General features: G+C 36.9%; 1 protein-coding gene across 17 annotated transcripts in view; it reads right to left on the bottom strand.

The window, feature by feature from the left end:
* ADD1 (adducin 1) overlaps nucleotides 1-12,411 on the bottom strand; it is a 62,172-nt gene that overhangs the window by 19,368 nt on the left and 30,393 nt on the right. For all 17 annotated transcript variants that reach the window (XM_059471238.1, XM_059471246.1, XM_059471242.1 and 14 more), the window contains exons 2-9: nucleotides 10,236-10,448; nucleotides 8,841-9,003; nucleotides 7,569-7,720; nucleotides 4,296-4,376; nucleotides 3,719-3,868; nucleotides 2,626-2,769; nucleotides 2,375-2,473; nucleotides 1,852-2,028 (exon numbers count right to left, since the gene is read on the bottom strand). In XM_059471238.1, coding sequence (XP_059327221.1) covers nucleotides 1,852-2,028; nucleotides 2,375-2,473; nucleotides 2,626-2,769; nucleotides 3,719-3,868; nucleotides 4,296-4,376; nucleotides 7,569-7,720; nucleotides 8,841-9,003; nucleotides 10,236-10,430 — 1,161 coding nt within the window. In that variant the 5' untranslated portion in view covers nucleotides 10,431-10,448. The remainder of the gene's footprint in view (nucleotides 1-1,851; nucleotides 2,029-2,374; nucleotides 2,474-2,625; nucleotides 2,770-3,718; nucleotides 3,869-4,295; nucleotides 4,377-7,568; nucleotides 7,721-8,840; nucleotides 9,004-10,235; nucleotides 10,449-12,411) is intronic.

Genomic DNA, 12,411 nt, shown 5'->3' with positions numbered 1-12,411 from the left:
CTGATACCCTTAACTGTAAAAACCAATCCACAACACCACCTCTTCTTCACATGGCTGCTCACCTGTTATGGTGGGCACAGCCATGTCAAAGGGGATAATGCACGGAAATGAGGCTACATTAGCATCCTTTCCAATCTAAGTAACTTCTGAACCACTAATTTAAGACAGCCACCATTTCTGGTAGATCAAACATCAAAAATATTGTATTAAGCGTTTATGAAGAATTTCCAGTAGTCCTGCAAAAAGTCATTGAGGTGACTGAGAAGGTCATCAAGAGCAGTGCTATGAGTCAGCCTCTTCTCATAGTCGAGCAAAAAATTACCACCTGTATTTTAATATGATAACACATTTTAAAAAATTCTTTTTATACCTTTTCTTAGGAAGGGAAAAGAAAAGTATATTAGTGCTTCCTGCTGTTTTGCATAGAATTTTCAAGTAATTGTTCAAGTCTCTGGAGTTGGATTTAAGTCCAAATGCAGAACCATGACTTTTCTTTGTACTACATTCCAGCTACTCATTTACACTTTTCTAAAAACTGTAATCAATGGTATAGACTGGTTCTCACAACTCTAAATAAAGGACATAAACATGATCTTTTTATCATACCCTATGATAGGGTAGATAAAAAGATCTCCACTGTGTTTTTACATCTAGAAATCAACATACAGTATACAAGCGAACACTTCAAGAATGCTACTTTAATGTCATTATTCATTCCTCTCCCTAACCTTATGTTGTTTCACTATCCCACTTCCTCTGAACTGTATTTTGTTCCACCTTTAACCTCCCCTATTCACACTAGTCATGTCTGCCCATGCTTTCTTTCATGTTATGCTCAGCATTTAACATATGAGAAGGACATTTAACAGTTTCTTTAAGAAGTTTCCACTAGCAAAATATTTTCAAAATGGCTCAAAGGAAAACTGTGAATAGCTTAGTTCCTAAATCAAGCCAGCTGTAAAGAAACATCAGCCCCAACTATGCAGACTTAGCTTTCTATAGTTTTCATGCATTAAGCACTCCTTAGGTCTTACTTGGGTTCTGCTCCAACTTTTAATGATCAAAACAAATCTTGAGTAATTATATGCCACCTAATACCATTAACTACCCAATACAATATGTGGCTAATCATAATACTAAGGGTCTGTATTGTATGACTGAAAGCTCCTTTCTATTCCTACATTCCTATTGAGCACAATGCCATTTCTTTTATGATGCTGCTTTCTATGTGCAGTAAGAAACATAAAACTGGTATTTCCTAGAGAAACTGAAATCCAACTGGATCTACCAAAGGTAGCAGTCAGGTACAACAAGTCCGCTGTGCCCAGCCACATCTTTCCTACTGAAGCTGGATAGTAAATGCTGGTGTCTGGTCATTCATTACAGATGGATTCTTACTGAAACTACTTTATCTGAAGGCTTTTACTTATTTAAAGCCTGTCTTTTAAACTCTTCTAAGTACTTTTAAACTCTTCTACTTCTAGTAGAATATTAGTCAAATTATGCTGGACCTCACACCTAGTAAGACATTAATAGTTTTACACATTTTGGGAGAGGATGGAAAGAGGGGAAAACACAGATTGAGTGCAAGCACCACAGTACTCTGATTTGGAAGTGTCAAATCCCACAAGATCACCTCTGATCTCACCAATAACAAACAGATTATGAATAAGAGGTAAATCTGCTATCTGTACAATCTGTACAAAGAACACTTGATGCTGTTCATGTTGTCCCCAAGTCCTTGGGAAAGAACAGGCTGCAGGCTGTATAAACTCTCCCAACTACATGCAGCTTTAAAAAATGCCTTTTAGACATTATCATACAAAAACGAGACCAAAAGGCCTGCCTTACCAGATTATCCAGCATTCGCATTAGAGCTTCGAACTCCTGTTCACCAATCTGCCATTTGGGATGGGACACAGTACCCTCACCTGCTGGAGACTCAGGGGAGCGAGACTTGGCTTTGTACTTGCCAGGATCAAGAAGCACTAAGTTGTCAGGGCCGCCTGCACTGGCCAGGGTACGGACCTGAAATACAATAGAGTCATCTTCAAGTTTCTTGTGGGGAATGGGGTGAAAACGACCAAAAAACCCTCTAAAAACTTGGCATAAACCCAGAAGAAATCTGCTTCATTTTACAACTAAATAAATGAATATGTTTGTATAAAAGTTGTCTTAAGTCTTTGAAAGTATCTGTTTTAATGGGCAGCAAATTGATGGCTTCAATAGAGTACTGGAATATTGTCGGTGAAACCAAAGTTTTGGATGTCCCCCCACAATATAGTGACATCATACATTGTTGTGTTAGTTTAGATCCATGAGCTGAGGTCAATACAGCAAGCTGTATTACTGCATAACATATCAAAGTTCTTACTTGTATCTCACAGGCAAGCACTAGGTTATGGATATAGTAGAAAGCCTCCTCAACAGTCTCTCCAACTGATACTAAGCCATGGTTTCTGAGAATAAGGACCTAGAGAAACATTGAAAGAAATTTAACAGCAGTATGGCAAGTATTTTCTTGCTCTTGATTAAAGAATATTTGCTATTGATTAAAGAACATACCTGTCACACAAATATATTGCCCCCCCCTTTTTTTCTTTAATTCTAGATGTAAATACTGACCTTGCTTTTAGGCCCCAAATTTTTCTGAATAACCACCTTTTCTTCATCATCCACTAAAATACCATGGTAGTCATGATAAGCTACTTCCCCTAGAGAAAGTGCTTCAGGTGAAATTGGCAAGAGACCACATTTCATTGCAGAAACCTGAGAAATATTAAAACAACTGATTTAATTTCTAGCAACAGAAAAAGTGAAAAAAATATAGTGATGAGAATTAAAATAAGAATATATTTTTATGTATTAATTGCATTTATCTCTACAGGTAGATACAGTGGTCTTATACGCCATTCTTAAAGCCTCTATTTTTGATAACTTTTGGACTAGATACAAAAGTCACATTGATCTTGGGTTTGTCTCAATATGGCTGTTTTTATACAATAGCAACACCAATATAAAAAGACTCAGGAAAAAACCCTAAGAAACCACCAAACCCCAAAATGAACTGCACCCTTCATTCCTTCCACTCCACTCAGTTATTTCCCCCTCCTGCCTGCATGCCAAAAGGACAACTTTGGTGATACAGATAATTCTGCAGCACTGCAGATAAACTTTAAAAATATTTTTTAAAAGGTTACTCTGTAATTCACAATATTAGGAATTTGATCGTTTATCCTTAAAATGCTTGTATTAATCTGGTTAATCAATAATTTAAAAAATCATCAGAACATGAACACTGAAAGTCACTCTCTCAAAACATTCCAAAGAGGCAGAACTGACTTGTAATCACTTGCTCCAAACAGAAATACTGGGAAAGTTTCAAATATTTCAGAAAACCTTGACAAACTGTGCTTTACAAAACCAACAAAATATACTAAAGATTTTATGACTCCCTGTCAAAAGATCTGGTCTTTTGTGGGAAAGGACACACATATGTGACATACATATTTTCAGTGACAGAAGTCAATTTACTGTCTGACCATTCAGGTAACAACCCAGTAAGGATGGGCTCTGATTAAAGGGAACCATACTTGAAGACAGACTAAAAGGCTCTCTGCCCTCCGAACAGGAAGCAGATCTATGACTGAGGGACCCATGTGTTTTCCCTTTGAGGGGTGGGGGAACAGGACAAGGACAAAGCTGGAAGCGAGCTTACCGCGGCTCCTGCGGGTGTGTGGATGTGGACAATGCATTTCACATCAGGCCGAGCTGCATAAATTGCTGAGTGCAACGTAAAGCCAGCTTGGTTTACTCCCAGGTTAGTGCTTCCACGATCAACCACATCTCCCTGAATATTGATTTTAACCTGGGAATGAAAAGAATTACTTTCATAATCAAGACTCAAAAAAACCTGATTTAATTCAGCATCTACCATTGAGACTCCAAAACCAGTTATCATTTCTATCTGAAATGCCTAAAGTTTCCCTCAAGAAACTGGACTCAACAGCCAGCAGCTTTAAAGGGCATGAGGTGATTCACTCTTTACAGGTAGATCAACTGGAGGACACCTGGTGGTGAACATGGGCAAACCAATCTCTCAGATAGCTCAGCAGTACCAAAACCAGCCATGTTCAATAACACTGTTCTAAATATATTACACAAGAGTAAAATATTCTCTAGGACAGAATTTGAAGTGACATATATATTCGTATATATATATATATATATATATATATATATATATATATATATATATATATATTTTACATCTATGAAAATTAACAATTGCTTACCAGACTAGATGCAGTGACTTCACTATAGAGGAGTCCAAAAGGTACAATAAGGAAATGCTCTTGCTCAGAGTTTACTCTGGCCTAAGGATAAAACAAGAGTAAGAGTTACTACGATTTTATTAAGGCATACAAGAAGACCCCAAACCATTAAAGGTACTTTTACATCCTGATTATGGAATGGGCAAGAATGCCTGTAACAGACATTATGACTTTCATGTATGCTACAACAGATAACCAATGCACTGCACTGCTAATTAACTAATGTTGAACAAAACCAGCTGGCAGTAACATGCCAGCATCCTTCAGATTGGTGGAATTTAGTAAACCCTTACATTCTGTTATAATGACAGCTTGCCCACTATGGATAAAATGAACAATACTGAGAGAAATGGGAAAAAAAGTTCATTTTTTCAGTTGAATGAGTTTACACTCCAACTATTTCTACCCCAGGACATAAGGTATAAAGTAAAAGGCTGTGAGAAAACACAAGAAGTGGCCCACTAACACATCTAAAGATCTAAAATGTCTTGATGCTGAGAAGGGTTTTGTCACTGATGCTGGTTCCTGTGAGACATCTGTGAGCAGTACAGCTGCTTGCTTGCACACTTGCAAGTTTTCTACCAAGTATCCTTCAATTATGTTTTTTCTCTCTCGTCTCATTCACACAATCGGGGGTTTATAATACAAAAATAATTTTAACTTCATAGCATTCACATCTTGGGATGTATCTCTAAAGTCTGTGCAATGAAAAGTACAGGACATCTAGGTAATGAAAGTGTCTTTTGATGGTGAACTAATAGGCTTCTTAAGTTTTACTGGACACATGAGACAACTCCCTACTTTGCTATGAGTCTACCCAGCATTTGGGTAGTTTGTGTTTTGGGGTTGGATTTTTTGTTTGGTTGTCGTTTGGGGTTTTTTAATTCAAAGATATTTATAAGTTTGGAATTTCCTGAGATGTAGCTACTTTAGGAAGTTTCTGCCTCATGGCTTCTACTACTTGCAATATTAAATACACACATACTTTGCTGTAGTTCTACTGCAGGGAAAAATTCTAATAAGTAGTTGTGCAGTCATGCAAAAACTTCTAGCACAGATCTGGTTTCCTTTACAACCAGCTGGGAACTTGCTACAGCATAAGAATCTTAAACTGAAGCAGTCAGTTGAAGTTAATCTGTACTTTTATGAATCACCAAAGTAGTCCTCCACTACAGAAGTGCAAATGATCAAGAAAAATCTCTTACTCATTTATGCAAGACAAAGAACAAGTATTATTCAAAATATCCCAAAAGCTAATAAGAAAGCTCAAATTAAAGACAAACAAGCAGCAAACTACTTTGCTTTGGGATTAGATCCAATTAACAGCTCACGCCCCCAAAGCAAACCAATACCTGGTGAATGATGTCTACCTTCTGTAAACCTGTAATCTCAAATTCTGCCTGACCCTGGAGACAACCAAGTTTACTCTACATTATTGCACATGACATGAAAACCCTGGAGGTATCCAAGCAGACTCAACATTATTATACTTGGCACAAAAGCTCTTGATGCTCTGTAATTCTGCTTCTGCATCAGGACTGCACCAGTCTGAGCAATTCCACATACAGTAGCTGTCAGTGATTGATAAGGATCCAAAAAAAGCAACGATAACTCCACCCAACTCCCTGATATGGCCAGATGGAAATTGTGAGGGTATGAGAGGATATCCCATTCTCCCCTAACACACAGGCTTATGACCCCCACAGAAGGCTGTGTACCTTTTCTCTTACTTCACAAGTGCAGTGGCACAAGCTTTTAACTTGAATGCAATCACCCAGTAATTACAGCACCCACTCACAAAAAAATTAAAAACTGGAGTCCAACACCAGCACTGCAGGAAGCGGTAGCATTCATCACATTCCAAAGGGGTGTCTTAGTACTACTTAATAAACATAACAACCTTGTTCTGCATCAGCTTCTGAAGATAATTTATGTCTTTCAGTCATCCTTCAGAATGCTGTTCTCACTGGAGGAGCTTGTAAAAGACAACTATGACTTGGGACTGCTGCTGACAAGCCAAGAGCTTTCTAGTACCTCTCATTCAGAAGTGACTAAAACACTTTCAGAATCTCATTTTCCAAGTGTTTTGATTGTCTTCCACCTCAACTGGTACCTCCTCTACTGATATCTTCCTTGTACTCCTCCCCAAAGAAAGCAAACTTGAGGCATTCCACCCCAATTACCTACCCTTGCCTCAACCCCTTCCCTTGACACGCTGCTTGCTCTTCAATACATTTATCTTTTATCTAAATGTACAAACATTCCCAGGGCTGAACTAGAAAGCCATCTCCAAACCTGTTTGCTTTTCAGTGCATTAATGTCCCTTTTACAAAACCACTTTTCCTGTCACATATGAAAAATCTGGGGGTGGCACAGAGCTGTTTACAAGAACCATTATGTTGGATATATTCCCTTACAACAGGAACTGAACGATCTAACCAATACTGGCTTGATACTATGCCTACACATATCATTTATCATCTTCATCTGTTCACAAATAATATGCCTTGAATTCTCAAAAAGCAGTAAAAATAATATTACCATATTTCATTCCAACTGCAGCTAGAAGAACTGAAAATACATAAAGGACAACCTCTACTATGTAGAATAAAAAACAATTCAGCTCTGTTAGGACAACAATTGACGGGGCTGCACACGCAGCTGTGACTTTACTCATGAGACTCACGCTGACCATTCTTCTGGCATATAAAACCTCCTTGATTTGACCTCCTTGTCATTATTTTTATGGATGCCAATGATTACTCAGTCACAAGGAAAATTGTTGGCACACTGCATTAAGCAGAAAAGCTCACTCATGTTCAGAAATACTATGGCTTCTTTTCAGAAAGACTGGTACCTGAATTATAAAATTCATCTGAATTACTAAGAAGATATTTTAGTACTTAACAAAAAAAAAAGCAAGAAAACCAAGAACTGACCTTGTAGAATAATAAATACAATTAGTCAAAGCATTTGAGACACTAAAAGACTGAGTCTTTCAGCAATCTTTATTTCATCTTAAGAATTCTCATGCACACTCTCTCAAGACTCTATTCAGACTGTGGTAGCTGACATCCAAGCTGAAACGCAATGACAAATCTCTTCACTATTATACTGCTTTCAATACCACTTTGCTCTTCTCACACACAAAGAGAAAATGACAGATAGGGGAGGGAAGCAATTCTCTTGTATGTTAAAACAATTGGTTCAGTTATCTGTTGATTCAATACTCACTGTTATATGATTGTAAATAAGCTGAGACCAGCCAAAGAGATCTGCTAATCTGTAGAAAGCTGCCAATTTGCATCGTAATAACTTCTCCCCTTTTTCATAAGCAATGGAATCAGACCCTCTCAGATCATTTACTGGTGTTACCATGCCAAGACCTGAAGAGAAGGGGTACAAAAAGCACAAGGCAAGTTGAGTTCAGTATCAGTTCAAACCTAGCAACAAGCACCACTATTTTATCAGTTGTTCTTACTGTTTTATATGAGCATGTTAACCTAATAAATGGACAGCAAATTTTCATTCCTATAATGCAATTATTTATGTTACACAAATTTTCAGCTTTGGTAGACAAAATATTACAAAAATATTCAGCTTTGGTAGACTCAGCATTTATTTCCTTCCCTACAATAAATTAGTGGTACCGTGACAGTGCATTTCTTAGCAAAAAATTTTTTGCTCTCTCAAACTAATGATTGTTTGTAAAATATATCTTAATTGTTAAAAGAAAAAATGCAATCCCAAATATTCCACTTTTTGTGACACATGTATTCCCAAAAAGAAGAATTACATACCTAAAAAGATGCACACAGGTTCATTTATTAAGAAAAATTAAGTACAAGCTAGAGAGGAAGGTTATAGTAAAAAAATACAAATACTGTAATTCTAGTTACAGTGCAATTAGAAATGTGGTTAAAAGTAACTGTGAAAAAGCAAAACCAGGCCATGCTACAGTCAGAACTAAAGATTTCTTTTGGAGCAAAGGCAAGGATTTATTTTATCTTAACACAAAACCTGTGTCTACATGCATTCACACATTCTGGTTTTTTTTCTTGCTTTGTCTTGCTTGTTGATGTTTCTTGTCTAAAGCTTCACTTCACAGGAGAAAGCTGCAAACACTATTTCAATGGCAAAAATAATTCGTTTCTAAAGCCCTTTACTGTTACCAGACTACTAATAAGTGTTTGATTTTCCAGAAGACAAACTATGTAGTAATTAGCACTATTTAAATAATTAAATTTTTAATAGCACTGACTTATCAGGCTTATGTTTCAATTTAGATACCATCCTTAAAATAACTTTTGATATAAACTATATACATAATCACATTGCATACCACTGTGGCATTTAGAAACTAATCAATTCAATTCAAGTGTTTGTGTGAGCAGAACAGGATAGCATTTAAACTTCACAGTATTCTATTACATTCACATTGTCTTCATGTGAAGCCTTTCAAGAAAAGAAAAGGGATTCAGCTCTGATCACTGAAGGTGCACTCACTCATGTTTAATGCAGCCATTCCACCTTGAGGTGCTGCAGGGTAGACATTTGGAACGTGCGTTGTCATGAAATCTGCAATCTGCTGCAGAGCCAATAAACCTGTGGGGTTCTTCCCCTTCTTGAACTGTTCCTGGATCATGGATTCCAATTCCTCACAGAAGGCCTGGTAGGAAGACACTGCATGTTGTAAGGCATGTTTAAATGAACTTCAACCTTTCATACATAGCTTCTGTTTAGCACTTGGATGGAACCATCCTACTCCTCTTCTGACAAACACCTCAAGGCAGAACTACTGGGGGCATACTGCAACTCCAAAACATTCTCTATGGAGCTCCAGTGATCTGAGTCACCTGGGGGTTTTTTATGGAAATTCCAGCATTCTCTTTTCTAAGTCTTTGAGCCTTAAAGTATGAATTTCTGGAAGGAGGAGAATGTACAATTGACTTTAACACAAAAATGTGAAAGGAAAAGTAGCAGAACCAGAAAAGAGAATTTGTCACTGTGGCTCACAGGGAACCGAGAGCCAAGAAGGCATCCAGGAACACAGAAAACAATGAACATTACATTTTTAAAACCTGTTTAGATGAGGGGTTGTTTACATTTTCCTGGGATTTTTTGTTTGCTTTTAAAAATATATTTTAACTGGGAAGGAAGAAAACCAGAGTTTTTTTTTATTGCTGATAGCTCCTGCTTTTGACAAGAATGCTGGAATTTGCACTGAAAGAGAAGTACTGCAGTCATTAGGTCATTACTTTTTTATTAAGTGATTTATTAATATTTTCATAAATCAAATGGGTTGGCTTAATACGAAAATTGTGAATGTACCACCACATCCCTATTCCAAGTGAAGTTATGTCATGTAATGTTTTGTATCTAAAGTCACTCACTAGTTATTATAAAAGAAACAAATGTCATGAGGGAAAGTTTGTTGGTGTACTATCTGCCCAAGGGAACATCTTCAATATTAAATGTCACTCATTCATACTTCACTACTGTGCACCTTTTCAGAAAGAGATTATAAAAATATTTCATATGTCCAAATTCCAAAGGAAAACTGAGTACAGGACAGACCTGCCTGGTATAAGCTACTCTTAAGAGAGTTACATTGAAACAAATAAATGAAACCAGTGAAAAACGTTTTACAAGGATTGAATGGAAAATATGAAAAAATGTTGATGATTATACAGAGGATTCTAAAAGCCAGAATGAAGAGATGCTTTGTGAGTAAAGCATAAAAACTCAAACAGATAGAATGAGGAAAAAAATCAGGAAAGGCCAATAGGAAAAAACAACAAATGGATCTAAGATAACACACAATTCTCCAATCCCATACTGATAGTGAACAAAAGAGATATTAAACTTGTCACTTCAAAGATGAACCATTTCTTTTCTTACTGGGCTCTGAAGAATCATGGAGACTCTCTTCTTCTGTTCCATCATGTTAAAATCCTGGCGAAGGTCAGGTGCCATATTTCTCTCTCTCAAATATTCTGGATTATTTTCATCAACTCGATCAAAATACCTCTCTTTATGAGGGGCTGTTGTTGGAGGTGGTGAAGTCACCACCCCCACACCAGAATCACCATTCATAGCACAGTTTTAAGGAACCTATGAAGAAGGACAGAGAAGAGGAATAAATAAATCAAGCAAGGAAATAATTACCAAATTCATATGTGTTTCTACCTTCAAAGTAATGGTTCAAATCCATCTAAAATTAGCATGTTTTCTCAAATGAGAAATCATGTTTGTGCAACTGGACGCTAATGTTCTAGAGTAGGAAAAGCGATTGAAGGATTTTAATATACAAGATCAGAAAAGTAGGCTAACATATATGAAAAGTCCAACATGCTTCTAAATTAATTCAGCTCAAAATTAATGAGAGCTCCCATTTAGTGGGAAAAATTTCTTTAGCTGTTTGGCCAGATTGTTTTTCAGAAGCATGGAAATCCTTCAAACATTCTCAGAGACAAGGACAGAAGTTCTAGACACGAGGTTTAAACTCATTAATTTGGGGCTTTTGCCTTTTATTTTTTTCTTTAAAAGTTAAAGCAGATATAAGAAAAAGAATATTGCATAAATCAGAAATTTAACATACTAACTGCAGCGATGATTTAACATGTCCATTAATAAGAAGAATCAGCTCCACCAAAACACGCTTGGACTGCCAACACATTTCTGGATACAAACTCAGAAATCTTGACTTTGCAACCCAAAGTATTCTTTTCACATTTATTTGAGGTCCATCCAATAACATGCACATCACTACATTAGCATGTGGTTTTGGAGTCTGGAAAGCACAGAACACAGAGCCTCCACCCCTGGCCAGGGTCCCTTTCAGTTGTACATGTCCTGTTCAGCAAGTGCCTGCATTCAGCAGAAAGGCTGAAAGCTCAGCCGGCATTGCTCACACACAGCTCCCTCTTCCACTCACAGCAATTCCTGGGTGTAACATCATCCCACTTTTCTGGGCACAGCATCACAATCCTCATTCCAAAACACTTCTCAGAAGAATTCTGAAGCCTTCCACTGACAAAAAGACAGTTCAATAAAGCCACCCTCACAACACTTTGAGATTGAAGCCTCCAATTCCTGGTCATCTGATACATCAAATTACAACTAAATAGAAAAGACTGTGTGTATCTTCATGTAAGGAATTATTCATCATCTACAACTAAAATTAGTAGGGTTTTACATATGTCTATATTCTTTTGCCATTTTTAGATTTTTGTTAGAGACTTAACTTACACTGCTTCTAATTTGCTTAGTAATTTTTCTGCATGCTTATTAGCTAAAACCACTTCAGATGTGGATGCACACAGCAAAGACATGTTTACATAAATTTTGAAATGCAGATTATGGCAAACAAAATCATTGAGATGAAGAAAATTATCTACTTCAAGACTCCAGAATTAGCAGATTTCATCCTCTTTAATTCTTACATTAGGAAAGAAGTTTCAAAATTCAACTTATTTCTTATATCAGAATGAAAAAAAACCCCAGTGAACTGAGAACGCTGAACACAATGACCAAAATAAAGTATTTTTCTTGACTTTGCAGAACAGGATATTACTATGAAAATCTATGTTAGCACTTAAACACTGAATGATTTCCACCCACTGAGTTACTAAATGAACACACAAAGACACCTCTGCAATGCTTAAAATATTTCATTTTCACGTTTAGACTTCAAACATCATGGTTTATTGTTTTCTTCTCTAAAGCTCATAGGCACATCTTTATTATTTAAATTGCTCACTTTCCTTCACCCACAGAGAAATACAGGGTACAGCAAGGAGAAATAATGTTTTTATCCACAAGGGAAACCCTTTAAGGTATTAGATCTAGGAAATTTTAAGCAAGTGAAGTTACAGCAGACACCTCTCCTTTGGCAGGTTCAGATACCTAATACACTCCTTCTAAGTTCTCGTTCTCTTCACGACCTCCAGCCTGCACCATTGGCCTCTTCCTTCCTTGAAAATGCTTTTGAAGGCCTACTAAAACTTTTTCCAACCTCCTGAGCTCTATCAGCCATGCTACTGCCTCTACAGCCAGGGCTTTGTTGAAAAACAAC

Source organism: Ammospiza nelsoni, chromosome 4 (assembly GCF_027579445.1).
Source record: "Ammospiza nelsoni isolate bAmmNel1 chromosome 4, bAmmNel1.pri, whole genome shotgun sequence".
Taxonomy (NCBI): domain Eukaryota; kingdom Metazoa; phylum Chordata; class Aves; order Passeriformes; family Passerellidae; genus Ammospiza; species Ammospiza nelsoni.
The sequence above is the reverse complement of the archived record's forward strand: the minus strand, read 5'-3'. Positions and strand labels throughout refer to the sequence as shown.